The sequence below is a fragment of the Nerophis lumbriciformis genome, linkage group LG38, assembly GCF_033978685.3.
Source record: "Nerophis lumbriciformis linkage group LG38, RoL_Nlum_v2.1, whole genome shotgun sequence".
Classification (NCBI taxonomy): Eukaryota; Metazoa; Chordata; class Actinopteri; order Syngnathiformes; family Syngnathidae; genus Nerophis; species Nerophis lumbriciformis.
In genome coordinates this window covers 10,644,997-10,665,024 of record NC_084585.2, presented here as the reverse complement: position 1 = coordinate 10,665,024, position 20,028 = coordinate 10,644,997, and the positions used below count along the sequence as shown (strand labels likewise).

At 42.7% G+C, this 20,028-nt stretch overlaps 1 protein-coding gene across 3 annotated transcripts in view; it reads right to left on the bottom strand.

The window, feature by feature from the left end:
- LOC133578156 (inactive dipeptidyl peptidase 10-like) overlaps window positions 1–20,028 on the bottom strand; it is a 140,949-nt gene that overhangs the window by 32,620 nt on the left and 88,301 nt on the right. For all 3 annotated transcript variants that reach the window (XM_061932348.2, XM_061932350.1, XM_061932347.1), the window contains exons 6-13: window positions 17,537–17,589; window positions 17,368–17,449; window positions 14,108–14,228; window positions 7,119–7,273; window positions 6,900–6,997; window positions 2,505–2,628; window positions 2,329–2,367; window positions 2,142–2,249 (exon numbers count right to left, since the gene is read on the bottom strand). In XM_061932348.2, the coding sequence (XP_061788332.1) occupies window positions 2,142–2,249; window positions 2,329–2,367; window positions 2,505–2,628; window positions 6,900–6,997; window positions 7,119–7,273; window positions 14,108–14,228; window positions 17,368–17,449; window positions 17,537–17,589 (780 nt within the window). The remainder of the gene's footprint in view (window positions 1–2,141; window positions 2,250–2,328; window positions 2,368–2,504; window positions 2,629–6,899; window positions 6,998–7,118; window positions 7,274–14,107; window positions 14,229–17,367; window positions 17,450–17,536; window positions 17,590–20,028) is intronic.

Here is a 20,028-nt window from a genome sequence, read left to right as displayed (position 1 = left end):
TAGAAGCATTTAAGTCCCATCTTAAAACTCATTTGTATACTCTAGCCTTTAAATAGACCCCCCTTTTAGACCAGTTGATCTGCCGTTTCTTTTCTTTTCTCCTCTGCTCCCCTCTTCCTTGTGGAGGGTGGGGGCACAGGTCCGGTGGCCATGGATGAAGTGCTGGCTGTCCAGAGTCGGGACCCGGGGTGGACCGCTCACCTGTGCATCGGCTGGGAACATCTCTGCGCTGCTGTCCCGTCTCCGCTCGGGATGGTGTCCTGCTGGCCCCACTATGGACTGGACTCTTACTATTATGTTGGATCCACTATGGACTGGACTCTCACAATATTATGTCAGACCCACTCGACATCCATTGCATTCGGTCTCCCCTAGAGGGGTGGGGTTACCCACATATGCGGTCCTCTCCAAGGTTTCTCATAGTCATTCACATCAACGTCCCACTCGGGTGAGTTTTTCCTTGCCCTTATGTGGGCTTTGTACCGAGAATGTCGTTGTGGCTTGTGCAGCCCTTTGAGACACTTGTGATTTAGGGCTATATAAATAAACATTGATTGATTGATTGATTGATTCTTTATTTACTTTAAATTGCCTTTCAAATGTCTATTCTTGGTGTTGGCTTTTATCAAATACATTTCCCCCAAAAATGCGACTTATACTCCAGTGCGACTTATATATGTTTTTTTCTTTCTTTATTATGCATTTTCGGCCGGTACGACTTATACTCCGGAGCGACTTATACTCCGAAATATACGGTAATACTCTTCCATATCATTGGTGGCAGCAGGTAGCTAATAGCTTTGTAGATGTTTGTCGTGATCACAATATGCAGACGACAGCGGTAGGCAGGGTGCAGGTAAAAAGGTATCCAACGCTTAAACCAAAAATAAACAAAAGCCATTGAAGCTTAGATAAGGCTATGCAAAATGAAACTAAAACTGAACTGGCTGCAAAGTAAACAAAAACAGAATGCTGGACGACTGCAAAGACTTACTGAAGCAGACGGCGTCCACAAAGTGCATACGTACAGACAGACATGCACGCACAATTAGATTTTTCACATGTTTTTTGTTTGTTTTATTTTTTTTTGTTCATGGTCTGTGCTTATGGTATGCTTGTAATGTGTAATGTTTTGTAATTTGTGTATTCTTTTCTATCATGACCTGTTGAATGTTTTACTGTATTAACCTGCCTTAGGACAACAGATGAAAACTAGCTATTGTGCTAACTTTGGCATATTTACATTGTTGCTCTATGTTGATGAATAATGCATTGTCCTAATTCAAATAAATAAATAAATGACATGTAGGGATGTTCGATAATATCGGACTGACGATATTATCGGCCGATAAATGCTTTAAAATGTAATATCCGAAATGATCAGTATCGGTTTCTAAATTATCGGTATCGGTTTCAAAAAGTGAAATTGATGACTTTTTAAAACGCCGCTGTGTACACGGACGTAAGGAGAAGTACAGAACGCCAATAAACCTTAAAGGCACTGCCTTTGCGTGCCAGCCCAATCACATATTATCTACGGCTTTTCACACACTCAAGTGAATGCAATGCATACTTGGTCAACAGCCATACAGGTCACACTGAGGGTGGCCGTACAAAAACAACTTTAACACTGTTACAAATATGCGCCACACTGTGAACCCACACCAAACACATTTCGAGAGAACACCCGCACCGTAACACAACATAAACACAACAGAACAAATACCCAGAAGCCCTTGCAGCACTAACTCTACAATATATATAATATAATACTTATACTCCAAAAAATACGGTACCTACAAAACAGGAAAAGCCACCAAAATAGAAGCGCAATTCAAGAACTAAAACACTACACACAGGAAAACACCAACAACTTCAAAATAATTCACGGCGTGATGTGACAGGTGGTGACAGTACACCTACTTTGAGACAAGAGCTATATTGATGCATGGTTGGTTACGGTTTGAATTCATATCCAAAAATTGCGAGAACGACTTTTTATTGTCAATATCATTTTTTTATGTTTTCAATGAAAAAAAAAAGTGCCTTGGCTCAGAAAAGGTTGAAAAACACTGCTCGGGGGAGGGGATATTTTGTGTTTTGAGGTGTAGAGTGAGAGGCTGTGTGGAAGAGGAGGGAACCTGTTTGGTGAACATGGTGATGTGGTGGAAGTCACCCTGACCTCCTTGCCTCACGGGCACAGTGAGGAAAAACTTGCTTGTGTCCTCAGAAAACAGAGGCTCCTGGTCCTGCAGAGGAGAAAGGAAAAAGAAAAGACTATTTTTGATGCTCTCCGAGGACCACGAATGCATCTATCTGCAGACTTACCGGCCGGGAGATCCATTTATCAGAGGAGTCCTCGCATCTCTGGAAGCCCCCCCCCAAAAAAAGAGTGGAACGCACAGCATCGATGAGAGCATTGAACTCTGAATCACGTCTTGTATGCCCATGAGAGGCATTAAATGCAACCTTTAAAAAACATGACTGGAATGGGAAGCACGCACCACAAAGCAGGCTCCTATGGCTGCGTCGCACACTGTCAGCAGTGATGTATTCTGGGGCCGAGCGAGCCACCGCACGGCGAGCTGGGTGTTGCTGATCCACTTCACCATGGTGACATAGAAGTCCCTGCAGAGGGGGTAGCCCGGAGCAGAACCAGACCAAAGATTTAGGGCCCGATCTACAAAACCCGAAACCGCTGACGTTGGCACGTTGTGTAAATGGTAAATAAAAACAGAATACAATGATTTTGTCATGTCCGGATCATGTTTTTGTTATGTTCTGTTAGTTTTGGACTCTTTTTAGTTCCTGTTTGACACCTGAGTTTGTTTTAGTTACCATGGCTACTTATGATTTTCACCTGCCTCCGGCGTTCGGGACGCGCACCTGCTTCTAATCAGAGGACTATTTAAGCCAGCCTTTGCCAGTCAGTCGTCCTGTCGTCATTATTGGTTTCATGCCCCAGTTTCGTGTTTGTTCCATGCCATAGTTAATGCTAGTTGTTTCATGCCACAGTTTCGTGTTTGTTCTATGCCAGAGTTAATGCTAGTTGTTTCACGCCACAGTTTCGTGTTTGTTCTATGCCATAGTTAATGCTAGTTGTTTCATGCCACAGTTTCGTGATTGTTTCATGCCACAGTTTCGTGTTTGTTTCATGCCACAGTTTCGTGAGGTTCATGTCTATAGTTTCATGTCCTAAGTTTTTGCCTTAGCTTCCGCGTGGGATAGGCACGCTCGCCTTCGGGTTGTTTTCTGTTTTGTACCTCGTTGATTGTTTTCTTAAAATTAAATCATGTTCCTACCTGCAAGTCCTGTCCAGAGTCGTCCGTTTGTCTTCCTGGGAGAACGACCCCGCAGTAAGCGAAAACCACGTCGTGACAGATTTGCAAATCCTTTTCAACTTATATTCAATTGAATAGACTGCAAAGACAAGATATTTTAATGTTCTAACTGAGAAACGTATTTTTAGTTTCTTGTAAATAATCATCAACTTAGAATTTAATGGCAGCAACACATTGCAAAAAAGTTGGCACTGGGGCATTTTTACCACTGTGTTACATGGCCTTTCCTTTTAACAACACTCAGTAAACGTTTGGGAACTGAGGAGACACATTTTTGAAGTGGAATTCTTTCCCATTCTTGCTTGATGTACAGCTTAAGTTGTTCAACAGTCCGGGGGTCTCCGTTGTGGTATTTTAGGCTTCATAATGCGCCACACATTTTCAATGGGAGACAGGTCTGGACTACAGGCAGGCTAGTCTAGTACGAAGCCACACCATGTGTTGCCTTCATTATAACACTTATACAAGACTTTTAAAGTCATTTTGATAGTAGGCTAATATAGCTAATAAAGATACTTACATCATGTGTTGCCTTCATTATAACACTTATATAACACTTTTAAAGTCATTTTGATAGTAGGCTAATATAGCTAATATAGACACTGTCACCATGTGTTGCTTTCATTATAACACTTACTTTTAAAGTCATTTTGATAGTAGGCTATTATAGCTAATATAGACACTTACACCATGTGTTGCCTTCATTATAACACTTATATAACACTTTAAAGTCAATTTGATAGTAGGCTAATATAACTCATATAGACACTTACACCATGTGTTGCCTTCACTATAACATTTATATAAGACTTTTAAAGTCATTTTGATAGTAGGCAAATATAGACACTTACACCATGTGTTGCTTTCAATATAATACTTATATAACACTTTAAAGTCAATTTGATAGTAGGCTAATATGGCTCATATAGACACTTACATCATGTGTTGCCTTCAATATAACACTTATATAAGACTTTTAAAGTAATTTTGATAGTAGGCTATAATAGCTACTATAGACACTTACACCATGTGTTGCCTTCATTATAACATTTATATAAGACTTTTAAACTCATTTTGATAGTAGGCAAATATAGACACTTACACCATGTGTTGCTTTCATTATAACACTTATATAAGACTTTTAAAGTCATTTTGATAGTAGGCTAATATAGCTCATTTAGGCAGTTACATCATGTGTTGCCTTCATTATAACACTTATATAAGACTTTTAAAGTCATTTTGATAGTAGGCTATAATAGCTAATATAGACACTTACACCATGTGTTGCCTTCATTATAACATTTATATAAGATTTTTAAAGTCATTTTGATAGTAGGCAAATATAGACACTTACACCATGTGTTGCTTTCATTATAATACTTATATAAGACTTTTAAAGTCATTTTGATAGTAGGCTAATATAGCTCATATAGACACTTACATCATGTGTTGCCTTCATTATAACACTTATATAAGACTTTTAAAGTAATTTTGATAGTAGGCTATAATAGCTCATATAGACACTTACACCATGTGTTGCCTTCATTATAACATTTATATAAGACTTTTGAAGTCATTTTGATAGTAGGCAAATATAGACACTTACACCATGTGTTGCTTTCATTATAACACTTATATAAGATGTTTAAAGTCATTTTGATAGTAGGCTAATATAGCTCATATAGACACTTACATCATGTGTTGCCTTCATTATAACACTTATATAAGACTTTTAAGGTCATTTTGATAGTAGGCTATAATAGCTAATATAGACACTTACACCATGTGTTGCCTTCATTATAACATTTATATAAGATTTTTAAAGTCATTTTGATAGTAGGCAAATATAGACACCTACACCATGTGTTGCTTTCATTATAATACTTATATAAGACTTTTAAAGTCATTTTGATAGTAGGCTAATATAGCTCATATAGACACTTACATCATGTGTTGCCTTCATTATAACACTTATATACGACTTTTAAAGTCATTTTGATAGTAGGCAAATATAGACACTTACACCATGTGTTGCTTTCATTATAATACTTATATAAGACTTTTAAAGTCATTTTGATGGTAGGCTAATATAGCTCATATAGACACTTACATCATGTGTTGCCTTCATTATAACACTTATATAAGACTTTTAAAGTATTTTTGATAGTAGGCTATAATAGCTCATATTGACACTTACACCATGTGTTGCCTTCATTATAACATTTATATACGACTTTTAAAGTCATTTTGATAGTAGGCAAATATAGACACTTACACCATGTGTTGCTTTCATTATAACACTTATATAAGACTTTTAAAGTCATTTTGATAGTAGGCTAATATAGCTCATATAGACACTTACATCATGTGTTGCCTTCATTATAACACTTATATAAGACTTTTAAAGTCATTTTGATAGTAGGCTATAATAGCTAATATAGACACTTACACCATGTGTTGCCTTCATTATAACATTTATGTAAGACTTTTAAAGTCATTTTGATAGTAGGCAAATATAGACACTTACACCATGTGTTGCTTTCATTATAATACTTATATAAGACTTTTAAAGTCATTTTGATAGTAGGCTAATATAGCTCATATAGACACTTACATCATGTGTTGCCTTCATTATAACACTTATATAAGACTTTTAAAGTATTTTTGATAGTAGGCTATAATAGCTCATATTGACACTTACACCATGTGTTGCCTTCATTATAACATTTATATAAGACTTTTAAAGTCATTTTGATAGTAGGCAAATATAGACACTTACACCATGTGTTGCTTTCATTATAACACTTATATAAGACTTTTAAAGTCATTTTGATAGTAGGCTAATATAGCTCATATAGACACTTACATCATGTGTTGCCTTCATTATAACACTTATATAAGACTTTTAAAGTCATTTTGATAGTAGGCTATAATAGCTCATATAGACACTTACACCATGTGTTGCCTTCATTATAACATTTATATAAGACTTTTAAACTCATTTTGATAGTAGGCAAATATAGACACTTACACCATGTGTTGCTTTCATTATAACACTTATATAAGACTTTTAAAGTCATTTTGATAGTAGGCTAATATAGCTCATATAGACACTTACATCATGTGTTGCCTTCATTATAACACTTATATAAGACTTTTAAAGTAATTTTGATAGTAGGCTTAAATAGACACTTACATCATGTGTTGCCTTCATTATAACACTTATATAAGACTTTTAAATTAATTTTGATAGTAGGCTTAAGTAGACACTTACATCATGTGTTGCCTTCATTATAACACTTATATTAGACTTTTAATTTTTTGCGGCTCCCGATTATTTTTTGTTTATTTATTTTTGGTCCAATATGGCTCTTTCAACATTTTAGGTTGCCGTCCCCCGTGTTAGTAGATCAGTGTTGTGTGTGCTATCAAGTTTGCACATGTTTTAATACAAGCAAATTTTCACTAGTATTTTTAGTGTCTCTGCGTGTGTGTGTGTGTGTGTGTGTGTGTGTGTGTGTGTGTGTGTGTGTGTGTGTGTGTGTGTGTGTGTGTTACCTCAGCCTGAGTTGATCTGGAGGCTGCAGCTCCACAGTGTGTGTTACTCCGAAGAGATTGACCACCGATAATTTAGCCACGGGGTTTGTCTGTCCGGCCTGGTGGAACATTTAAAATATAAAACATTACCAGGTGTTGTTTTCCTTAATTATCGGTGTAAATTAAGACGAGCAAACACTTGGTATTTATGTGTTTTGGTGGCGTATGGAACAACTTCACCATTGGATAAGGGTACTGGAGTCCACGGGGGTAGGTGCTACCAGTGAACTGGGCCAGGGCCATGTTGGGGACCAGTGTGTCGTTGATGGTGAGGAACGCCAGTTTGTCTCCATCCGGTGACCACCAGTGAGCCAAGTGCGAGTGTAGAATCTCCTCTGATGGCAGAGATGAAAAACACTGATGTACTTAACAGCAGGAAACCGATGGTTTGTACAGTCCAGGTAGAGAACGAGACTCTGTCCCAGGTGGAGGAGTTTAAGTATCTCGGGGTCTTGTTCACGAGTGAGGGAAAGATGGAGAAGGAAATCAGCCGGAGAATGGGAGCAGCTGGGGCAGTATTGCAGTCTCTCTGCCGAACTGTTGTGACTAAACGAGAGCTGAGCCAGAAGGCAAAGCTCTCGGTCTACCGAGCTATCTACAGTCCTAGTCTCACCGATGGTCATGAAGTGTGGGTCATGACCGAAAGAGTAAGATTGCGGATACAAGCGGCCGAAATGAGTTTCCTCAGAAGGGTGGCTGGCATCTCCCTTAGAGATAGGGTGAGAAGTTCAGTCACCCGAGAGAGACTCGGAGTAGAGCCGCTGCTCCTTCGCTTGGAAAGGAGCCAGCTTAGGTGGTTCGGGCATCTCGTGCGGATGCCTCACAAGCGTCTCCCGAGGGAGGTCCTCGTTGCACGTCCCACTGGGAGGAGACCCCGCGGCAGGCCAAGGACCAGATGGGGGGATTACATCTCCTCTCTGGCCTGGGAACATGTCGGGATCCCCGGGAGGAAGTTGCTAATGTTGCTCTGGAGAGAGAAGTCTGGGGGTCTCTGCTGGAGCTGTTGTCCCCGCGACCTGATTCCGGATAAGTGGTTGAAGATGGATGGATGGATGGATGGATGATGTACTTAACAAAAAAAGGTGAAATAACTGAAAACAAGTTGTATATTCTAGTTTCTTCAATATAGCCACCCTTTGCTCTGATTACTGCTTTGCACACTCTTGGCATTCTCTCCATGAGCTTCAAGATGTAGTCACCTGACGTGGTTTTCACTTCACAGGTGTCATCGTTCTGATGCCTTCAGTGAGAATCTACAATGTAATGAGTCAAGAAAATAAAGAAATTGTGCTGTTTTTTTTGCTACCATCCTCATTTTATCAATGTCTCTGCAAATCTCCTGACAGGATTAAGCACAAAAACATAGAATACACACTTTTTTCACCGCACAGTTGAGATCTAGCAGGTAGGTAGTGGTGCAACGATTTGTTGACAATAAAATTTGTCGTCGACATCATCACTCGGGTTTTTTCCAGAGGACGCGAGTGTTAGAATAATTATGTGTATATATTATCACACAACTTTAGTATGCTTAAAGGCCTACTGAAACCCACTACTACCGACCACGCAGTCTGATAGTTTATATATCAATGATGAAATCTTAACATTGCAACACATGCCAATACGGCCGGGTTAGCTTACTAAAGTGCAATTTTAAATTTCGCGCGAAATATCCTGCTGAAAACGTCTCGGTATGATGACTTCAGCGCGTGACGTCACAGATTGTAGAGGACATTTTGGGACAGCATGGTGACCAGCTATTAAGTCGTCTGTTTTCATCGCAAAATTCCACAGTATTCTGGACATCTGTGTTTGTGAATCTTTTGCAATTTGTTCAATGAACAATGGAGACAGAAAAGAAGAAAGCTGTAGGTGGGAAGCTGTGTATTGCGGAAGGTGTTGTGCCGGATAACGCCCCTCCCGCCGTAGAATGCACCCCCTGACTGTTGTGCCGGATAACACAGCCGGTGTTTCATTGTTTACATTCCCGAAAGATGACAGTCAAGCTTTACCATTGGCCTGTGGAGAACTGGGACAACAGAGACTCTTACCAGGAGGACTTTGAGTTGGATATGCAGACGCGGTACCGTGAGTACGCATGCTGCTGCGGCTTCCAAACATTTGATCGCTTGCCCGTACGTGCGTGCTGCTATGTGCATGTCAAGTACGTAACTTTGGGGACTTTGGGGAAATATATGTGCTGTATGAACTTTGGGGAGGTGAACGGTACTTTGGGCTGTGGGATTGAGTGTGTTGTGCAGGTGTTTGAGTTGTATTGGCGGGTTATATGGACGGGAGGGGGAGGTGTTTGTTATGCGGGATTAATTTGTGGCATATTAAATATAAGCCTGGTTGTGTTGTGGCTAATAGAGTATATATATGTCTTGTGTTTATTTACTGTTTTAGTCATTCCCAGCTGAATATCAGGTCCCACCCGCCTCTCACAGCATCTTCCCTATCTGAATCGCTCCCACTGCCCTCTAGTCCTTCACTCTCACTTTTCTCATCCACAAATCTTTCATCCTCTCTCAAATTAATGGGGAAATCGTCGCTTTCTCGGTCCGAATCGCTCTCGCTGCTGGTGGCCATGATTGTAAACAATGTGCAGATGTGAGGAGCTCCACAACCTGTGACGTCACGCTACTCGTCTGCTACTTCCGGTACAGGCAAGGCTTTTTTATCAGCGACCAAAAGTTGCGAACTTTATCGTCGATGTTCTCCACTAAATCCTTTCAGCAAAAATATGGCAATATCGCGAAATGATCAAGTATGACACATAGAATGGACCTGCTATCCCCGTTTAAATAAGAAAATCGCATTTCAGTAGTCCTTTAAAGTCCGTTGCTATAGTTATTAGCTATTGTGCTCAAGTTAGATTTTTGTATTTGTATCCAAAAGATTGCCAGCCGTCTCTATCAGTGTTGTGTCCAGACTCGGCCTGCTGACTGCCAAGGCCGAACACTGCCGTGACGCAGACAGAGCAGAGACAAGGCGATATCACCAGCGTCAGCACATTTGCATTTTTGTATAATCATATATTGTGTCTAACTGGAGTTGTCAAGATTACCCCCTTCCCTCACCGACAGCTTCAGTGATGTAACAGGGACCTTCCAAATAAATAGAGGAAGCACGCGTGCTGGATTTTTAGAATGTAGTTTGGATCTGTAACTAGAATAGAGCCCAAACCGCGTGTCTCCTCATATGAGCCAAATTGAACTCTGTCTCTGCATGATTCCTTGCTTCTTGTCTGATTAATAGATGACATCAGCGTTTGAACCTGACAGCAATACGGCTTAGGAATATTTTCTCCCATTCTTGTTAAAGATATGATCACCTTGCACATGTTGCAAAGCACATCTTGTTTTTGTAAAACTGAATGTCGGACGTCTGTAGGATGCGCTCCCAACTCGGTAAGATTGTTAGCTTGTACCTTGCTAGCTGGCTAACAAGTGTCAGACAAAGTTGTGTGAAAAATAGATTTCCATTCATCCGTCAGACTTTTGGCTAAAATGATATTTAAATCTATTTTTGTGGTGAAGAAGGAGCTGAGCCGGAAGGCAAAGCTCTCAATGTACCGGTTGATTTACCTTCCCGTCCTCGCCTATGGTCATGAGCTTTGGGTTATGACTGAAAGGACAAGATCACGGGTACAAGCGGCCCAAATGAGTTTCCTCCGCCGGGTGGCGAGGCTCTCCCTTAGAGATAGGGTGAGAAGCTCTGTCATCCAGGAGGAGCTCAAAGTAAAGCCCCTGGTCTTCCACATGGAGAGGAGCCAGATGAGGTGGTTCGGGCATCTGGTCAGGATGCCACCCAAACGCCTCCCTAGGGAGGTGTTTAGGGCACGTCCGACCGGTAGGAGGCCACGGGGAAGACCCAGGACATGTTGGGAAGACTTTGGGTTATGACTGAAAGGACAAGATCACGGGTATAAGCGACCAAAATTAGTTTCCTTCGCCGGGTGACGGGGCTCTCCCTTAGAGATCGGGTGAGAAGCTCTGTCATCCAGGAGGAGCTCAAAGTAAAGCCCCTGGTCTTCCACATGGAGAGGAGCCAGATGAGGTGGTTCGGGCATCTGGTCAGGATGCCACCCAAACGCCTCCCTAGGGAGGTGTTTAGGGCACGTCCGACCGGTAGGAGGCCACGGGGAAGACCCAGGACATGTTGGGAAGACTTTGGGTTATGACTGAAAGGACAAGATCACGGGTACAAGCGACCAAAATTAGATTCCTCCGCCGGGTGACGGGGCTCTCCCTTAGAGATCGGGTGAGAAGCTCTGCCATCCAGGAGGAGCTCAAAGTAAAGCCGCTGCTCCTCCACATGGATAGGAGCCAGATGAGGTGGTTCGGGCATCTGGTCAGGATGCCACCCGAACGCCTCCCTAGGGAGGTGTTTAGGGCACGTCCGACCAGTAGGAGGCCACGGGGAAGACCCAGGACATGTTGGGAAGACTTTGGGTTATGACTGAAAGGACAAGATCACGGGTACAAGCGACCAAAATTAGTTTCCTCCGCCGGGTGACGGGGCTCTCCCTTAGAGATCGGGTGAGAAGCTCTTTCATCCAGGAGGAACTCAAAGTAAAGCCGCTGGTCTTCCACATGGAGAGGAGCCAGATGAGGTGGTTCGGGCATCTGGTCAGGATGCCACCCAAACGCCTCCCTAGGGAGGTGTTTAGGGCACGTCCGACTGGTAGGAGGCCACGGGGAAGACCCAGGACACGTTGGGAAGACTTTGGGTTATGACCGACAGGACAAGATCACGGGTACAAGCGACCGAAATTAGTTTCCTCGGCCGGGTGACGGGGCTCTCTCTTAGAGATCGGGTGAGAAGCTCTGTCATCCAGGAGGAACTCAAAGTAAAGCCGCTGCTCCTCCACATGGAGAGGAGCCAGATGAGGTGGTTCGGGCATCTGGTCAGGATGCCACCCGAACGCCTCCCTAGGGAGGTGTTTAGGGCACGTCCGACCGGTAGGAGGCCACGGGGAAGACCCAGGACATGTTAGGAAGACTTTGGGTTATGACTGAAAGGACAAGATCACGGGTACAAGCGACCAAAATTAGTTTCCTCCGCCGGGTGACGGGGCTCTCCCTTAGAGATCGGGTGAGAAGCTCTGTCATCCAGGAGGAACTCAAAGTAAAGCCGCTGGTCTTCCACATGGAGAGGAGCCAGATGAGGTGGTTCGGGCATCTGGTCAGGATGCCACCCGAACGCCTCCCTAGGGAGGTGTTTAGGGCACGTCCGACCGGTAGGAGGCCACGGGGAAGACCCAGGACACGTTGGGAAGACTTTGGGTTATGACCGACAGGACAAGATCACGGGTACAAGCGACCGAAATTAGTTTCCTCGGCCGGGTGGCGGGGCTCTCCCTTAGAGATAGGGTGAGAAGCTCTGCCATCTAAGAGGAGCTCAAATTAAAGCCGCTGGTCTTCCACATGGAGAGGAGCCAGATGAGGTGGTTCGGGCATCTGGTCAGGATGCCACCCAAACGCCTCCCTAGGGAGGTGTTTAGGGCACGTCCGACCGGTAGGAGGCCACGGGGAAGACCCAGGACACGTTGGGAAGACTTTGGGTTATGACCGACAGGACAAGATCACGGGTACAAGCGACCAGAATTAGTTTCCTCCGCCGGGTGACGGGGCTCTCCCTTAGAGATCGGGTGAGAAGCTCTGTCATCCAGGAGGAACTCAAAGTAAAGCCGCTGGTCTTCCACATGGAGAGGAGCCAGATGAGGTGGTTCGGGCATCTGGTCAGGATGCCACCCGAACGCCTCCCTAGGGAGGTGTTTAGGGCACGTCCGACCGGTAGGAGGCCACGGGGAAGACCCAGGACATGTTAGGAAGACTTTGGGTTATGACTGAAAGGACAAGATCACGGGTACAAGCGACCAAAATTAGTTTCCTCCGCCGGGTGACGGGGCTCTCCCTTAGAGATCGGGTGAGAAGCTCTGTCATCCAGGAGGAACTCAAAGTAAAGCCGCTGGTCTTCCACATGGAGAGGAGCCAGATGAGGTGGTTCGGGCATCTGGTCAGGATGCCACCCGAACGCCTCCCTAGGGAGGTGTTTAGGGCACGTCCGACCGGTAGGAGGCCACGGGGAAGACCCAGGACATGTTAGGAAGACTTTGGGTTATGACTGAAAGGACAAGATCACGGGTACAAGCGACCAAAATTAGTTTCCTCCGCCGGGTGACGGGGCTCTCCCTTAGAGATCGGGTGAGAAGCTCTGTCATCCAGGAGGAACTCAAAGTAAAGCCGCTGGTCTTCCACATGGAGAGGAGCCAGATGAGGTGGTTCGGGCATCTGGTCAGGATGCCACCCGAACGCCTCCCTAAGGAGGTGTTTAGGGCACGTCCGACCGGTAGGAGGCCACGGGGAAGACCCAGGACATGTTGGGAAGACTTTGGGTTATGACTGAAAGGACAAGATCACGGGTACAAGCGACCAAAATTAGTTTCCTCCGCCGGGTGACGGGGCTCTCCCTTAGAGATCGGGTGAGAAGCTCTGTCATCCAGGAGGAACTCAAAGTAAAGCCGCTGGTCTTCCACATGGAGAGGAGCCAGATGAGGTGGTTCGGGCATCTGGTCAGGATGCCACCCGAACGCCTCCCTAGGGAGGTGTTTAGGGCACGTCCGACCGGTAGGAGGCCACGGGGATGACCCAGGAGACGTTGGGAAGACTATGTCTCTCGGCTGGCCTGGGAATGCCTCGGGATCCCCCGGGAGGAGCCGGACGAAGTGGCTGGCGAGAGGGAAGTCTGGGCTTCCCTGCTAAGGTTGCTCCCCCCGTGACCCGATCTTGGATAAGCGGAAGAAGATGGATGCATGGATGGATGGATTGATACCAAAATGTGTAGTATAACCCATGAGCCCTAATGTTGAGCCCCAAACAGCACAGCATTGTACCCTGCAAATAGGGCCCTAGTCTCTTTGCGCAGGGACAGCTAAGAACCAATTGTTGCAGTTCTGTGACTTGTTAGTCATGCTAGAACATGATAATACAAGAGATTTTAATTACTGCACTACTCTCACCAGGGGTAATTTTGGGGTGCTGGGAAGAAAATAATTTAAAAAAGGACTAAATATGCCCATAAACGAGGACTCAAAGTGTTAAACTTGGCAACAATCTACCATGTGAATCATACTGTAGGTGGCACACTTATCAGACGGCTCACACCTTCATACAGCCAGTCCGCCAGCCCGTTGAAGATGACACCCTCCATGCCGGATGAAGTGATCCTCAGGGAGCTGCTCCGCACATCAGACTGGTAGTAGATGTTATTCTCAAAGATGTATATCTGGAAAGAACGCGGGAGGATGTTCATTTTGCCACTGCGGTACCTTTTGCTGTATTACCAACAACACCCGTCCAGGAAGAAATTACATTTTTGAGGATATTCGAAAATATATCTTTAGTAAGGTTGCAGGAGCTCTTATTTATGTTTTGAGCAAAAAGAAGCATGTTGAATGACATCTTTATTCAGGAGTAGCACAGAGTATCTTCCGCCCTTATTACAAATTTTGATCTGAACGCTAAATGGTTTATTACAACATGTATGTAATAATTATGATCATTGAAGGAATGATATTTAGTTACTACAATAAGCTGATTAACCCGGTCAAATTAACTGGTTGGATAAATGGTCAATAATTTGTGGGCAATTAGCAGTAACTCATTAACTTAGACTTAGACAAACTTTATTGATCCACAAGGGAAATTGTTCCACAGAGTAGCACAGTTACAAAGGATGGAAAGTGTAAGGATGGAAAGGATAATGCAGGTATGAAGTAGACTAAAAATGTACCATAGTAGCAATATAAAATATAACATATATGTAATATCTACATATTATATATGCATTATATAAATATATATATATATATATATATATATATATATATATACTAAAATATTAACATTACCATTGTCCAAAATGTATTTTAACATATATAATATATATATACATATATATATATATATATATATATATATATATATATATATATATATATATATATATATATATATATATATATATATATATATATATATTAGGCATGTTCGAAATACTAAAATATTAACATTACCATTGTCCAAAATGTCTTTTAACATATATATATATATATATATATATATATATATATATATATATATATATATATATATATATATATATATATATATATATATATTGAGGTAAGACGAGGTATAACTTTATTAGGCATGTTCGAATACCAACCATTTTAGTTACATGCCTAATAAAGTTATACCTCGTCTTACCTCAATAATACTCTTCAACTGTGGTTGTTTTTAAAGGGCTTTATTAATAAAGTTGGTATGGTATGGGATGGTAATACTCGTATGTTGAAGCACATCAAGCGGTGCGGCTTCATCGCTTACCAAAGTCGTACTAAAACATTTTGGTAGATTTTTGAGCGCCGTGTGTAATGTTCTTTATTTTCAACGGAACATAAAAAATGTTGGTGTTGTTTACTTGAGTCATATTGCCATCATATTGCAGTCTACATGTATCTCTTATTTGTGACTGCCATCTACTGGTCACACTTATCATTACACCATGTACCAAATAAAATTGCTTCGAGGCGGGTAAGCAAAACCCGAATTATTATGTACAAACCCCGTTTCCATATAAGTTGGGAAATTGTGTTAGATGTAAATATAAATGGAATACAATGATTTGCAAATCCTTTTCAACCCATATTCAGTTGAATGCACTACAAGATATTTGATGTTCAAACTCATAAACTTTTTTTTTTTTTTGCAAATAATAATTAACTTAGAATTTCATGGCTGCAACACGTGCCAAAGTAGTTGGGAAAGGGCATGTTCACCACTGTGTTACATGGACTTTCCTTTTAACAACACTCAGTAAACGTTTGGGAACTGAGGACACACATTTTTTAAGCTTCTCAGGTGGAATTCTTTCCCATTCTTGCTTGATGTACAGCTTAAGTTGTTCAACAGTCTGAGGGTCTCTGTTGTGGTATTTTAGGCTTCATAATGCGCCACACATTTTCAATGGAAGACAGGTCTGGACTACAGGCAGGCCAGTCTAGTACCCGCACTCTTTTACTATGAAGCCACGTTGATGTAACACGTGGCTTGGCATTGTCTTGCTGAAATAAGCAGGGGCGTCCATGGTAACGTTGTTTGGATGGCAACATATGTTGCTCCAAAACCTGTATGTACCTTTCAGCATTAATGGCGCCTTCACAGATGTGTAAGTTACCCATGTCTTGGGCACTAATACACCCGCATACCATCACAGATGCTGGCTTTTCAACTTTGCGCCTATAACAATCCGGATGGTTCTTTTCCTCTTTGGTCCGGAGGACACGACGTCCACAGTTTCCAAAAACAATTTGAAATGTGGACTCGTCACACCACAGAACACTTTTCCACTTTGTATCAGTCCATCTTAGATGAGCTCAGGCCCAGCGAAGCCGACGGCGTTTCTGGGTGTTGTTGATAAACGGTTTTCCACTTGCATAGGAGAGTTTTAACTTGCACTTACAGATGTAGCGACCAACTGTAGTTACTGACAGTGGGTTTCTGAAGTGTTCCTGAGCCCATGTGGTGATATCCTTTACACACTAATGTCGCTTGTTGATGCAGTACAGCCTGAGGGATCGAAGGTCACGGGCTTAGCTGCTTACGTGCAGTGATTTCTACAGATTCTCTGAACCCTTTGATGATATCACGGACCGTAGATGGTGAAATCCCTAAATTCCTTGCAATAGCTGGTTGAGAAAGGTTTTTCTTAAACTGTTCAACAATTTGCTCACGCATTTGTTGACAAAGTGGTGACCCTCGCCCCATCCTTGTTTGTGAATGACTGAGCAGTTCATGGAGGCTGCTTTTACACCCAATCATGGCACCCACCTGTTCCCAATTAGCCAGTTCACCTGTGGGATGTTCCAAATAAGTGTTTGATGAGCATTCCTCAACTTTATCAGTATTTATTGCCACCTTTCCCACCAAATATGTTGTCTTTGTAGCATATTCAACTGAATATGGGTTGAAAATGATTTGCAAATCATTGTATTCCGTTTATATTTACATCTAACACAATTTCCCAACTCATATGGAAACGGGGTTTGTACATTAGTTATAAGGCACACTGTCGAGTTTTGAGAAAAAAACAAGGATTTTAAGTGCACCTCATAGTCTGGAAAATATGGTACTGTGTTTTATGTTGTGATAAAAAATGAGAACAAACACGTGTGTTAGTAATTGCTGTGAAGTGGAAAAGGGGTAGGATTAAATATGTTCTGCTTCTTCCTACCCATTTTTGGACATGCTGTCATGAGAAAACTGTAAATATGTGATGTATTACATTGCAGTTGTATGCTTATTCAAAACAAACTTGACACCAACCAACCGACCAATCGACATTTAAAAAAAGATGCTCTCACCAGTTGTTGTCCTTGCCGTCCCCAGGCTGCATGCTGCAGCACAGCATTGGGAACTTCCGGAGGGTTCAGCTCCCAAACCTCCCTGAGGTGGTACAAGAAAATGAGAAGGAACGCCTTCGCCGACGTGCACATCGGGTGCAAAGACAGGAGAAAAAGCAGTGCGGCCTACCTCGTGTATATGTTGTAAACAATGTATGACGCCTGGTAGGAATATCTGTACACCTGTAATAAGGAATGAGTCCGTCACACAAAATCCACACGGATTCACACCTGCAGCTTGTGGACACATGAAGGTGACCCACATTAAGCAGAACATAGTGTCAGACGTCAAGAGAGTGAGTGTGAGGAGATAATACAGTAAGTAAACACAAGGACACTGAGTAAACAGAGCAACATACAAACATGTACACAACAGAAGAGGTAGGAAATATACACTATGTATTTGGCCACCTGCCTTGACTCACATATGAACTTGAAGTGCCATACCATTCCTAACCCATAGGGTTCAATATAATGTCGGTCCATCTTCTGCAGCTATTACAGCTTCAACTCTTCTGGGAAGGCTGTCCACAAGGTTGCGGAGTGTGTTTATAGTTATTTTCCACCATTCTTCCAAAAGCGCATTGGTGAGGTCACACACTGATGTCGGTCGAGAAGACCTGGCTCTCAGTCTCCGTTCTAATTCATCCCAAAGGTGTTCTATCGGGTTCAGGTCAGGACTCTGTGCAGGCCAGTCAAGTTCTTAATTTGTATTTATTTATTTATTTTTAAGGCACCCAGAGACGGGAAGACTGCCACCGCCCCACCAGCAACCGGGCCCCCACGAGCCCACCCCCCACCTCCAGAGAGCGCGGCGCGGCCCGCCCCCGGCCACCCCACCTAAGTCGGCCTCCGCAGGACCGCCCAGCACGGTGCCACTGGATCCGCCCAAATCACACCCGCAGGCACCCCAACGATGGAAATGGAACAACCAGCAACCGCCCTGTCGAGTTCCCCCCCTGAGGGAGGGGAAAAATAAAAATCATTTTAATAAAATATATTAAAAAATAAATACATTAATTAATAAATAGTAATAATAATAATACAAATTATTATGATATATTTAAAAAATAAAAAAAAATAAAAAAAATAATTTAAAAAAATAATTAAAAGAAGATCACAGACATGCTGACACACAAGGTCACTCCCCCAGCAGCTGGCCGACTCGCAGCACCTCGGAATACCTTGCAGCACCAAGATACCACAATAGACGCGGGGACTAGACCCAGCAGGCCCCAAACAAGACGGGCACCCGGAAGAGATGGATGGTGGGACCCAGGAGCTCTAGACACGCAGTCCAGATGCAGTAGCCTAAGGCGCCGACCCCCGCCTGACAAGCAGGCCCAGAGTGTATATGTATATATATACACATACATACATATACATATATATACACACACATACACATATATACATATATATATTCACACATATACATATATATATATATATATATATATATATATATATATATATATATATATATATATGTATATATATATATATATATATATATATATATATATATATATATATATATATAGGCCAGTCAAGTTTATCCACACCAGACTCTGTCATCCATGTCTTTATGGACCTTGCTTTGTGCACTGGTGCACAGTCATGTTGGAAGAGGAAGGGGCCCGCTCCAAACTGTTCCCACAAGGTTGGGAGCATGGAATTGTCCAAAATGTTTTGGTATCCTGGAGCATTCAAAGTTCCTTTCACTGGAACTAAAGGGCCAAGCCCAACTCCTGAAAAACAACCCCACACCATAATTCCTCCTCCACCAAATTTCACACTCGGCACAATGCAGTCCGAAATGTAGCGTTCTCCTGGCAACATCCAAACCCAGACTCGTCCATCACATTGCCAGATGGAAAAGGGTGATTCATCACTTCAGAGATCGCGTCTCCACTGCTCTAGAGACCAGTGGCGACGTACTTTACACCACTGCTGTCATGACGTGGAGGTTTTCGCAGCTTACTGTGAGGATTGTTCTCCCAGGACGCAAACTGACTTTTCCGGACAACGGTAGAAGGTAAGAACATTATTTAATCTTGACTCAAAAAAAGGTAAAAACAAAAAAGGTGCACAAGGCGAAGGCACAACTTAACACAGGAAGCAAAAGCTAAGACTTAGCATAAACTATGGACATGAAACAAAAAAAACTCGCTAACTATGGCATGAATAAACAAAACTTACTTTGACAAGGCATGAAAACAAGCATCAAACTATGGCAAGGAAAGAGCATGAAACCATCAATGTACAGAACAATGACGCCAGGACGACTAACTGGAAAAACAGGCTTAAATAGTAGTCTCTGATTAGAGCAGGTGCGTGAACCGACCACATGAGGCAGGTGGAACTAATGAGTCGTCATGGAAACTAAAACAAACAAGGGTGCACAAAAACAGGAACTATTGAGACAGGACATAACTAAACAAAACATGATCTGGACCACGGATCATGACAACTGCATCCCACGCTTTGCATTGGACTTGGTGACGTATGGCTTAGATGCAGCTGAACGGCCATGGAAACCCATTCCATGAAACTCTCTGCGTCCTGTGCGTGGGCTAATTGGAAGGTCACATAAAGTTTGGAGCTCTGTAGCAACCGACT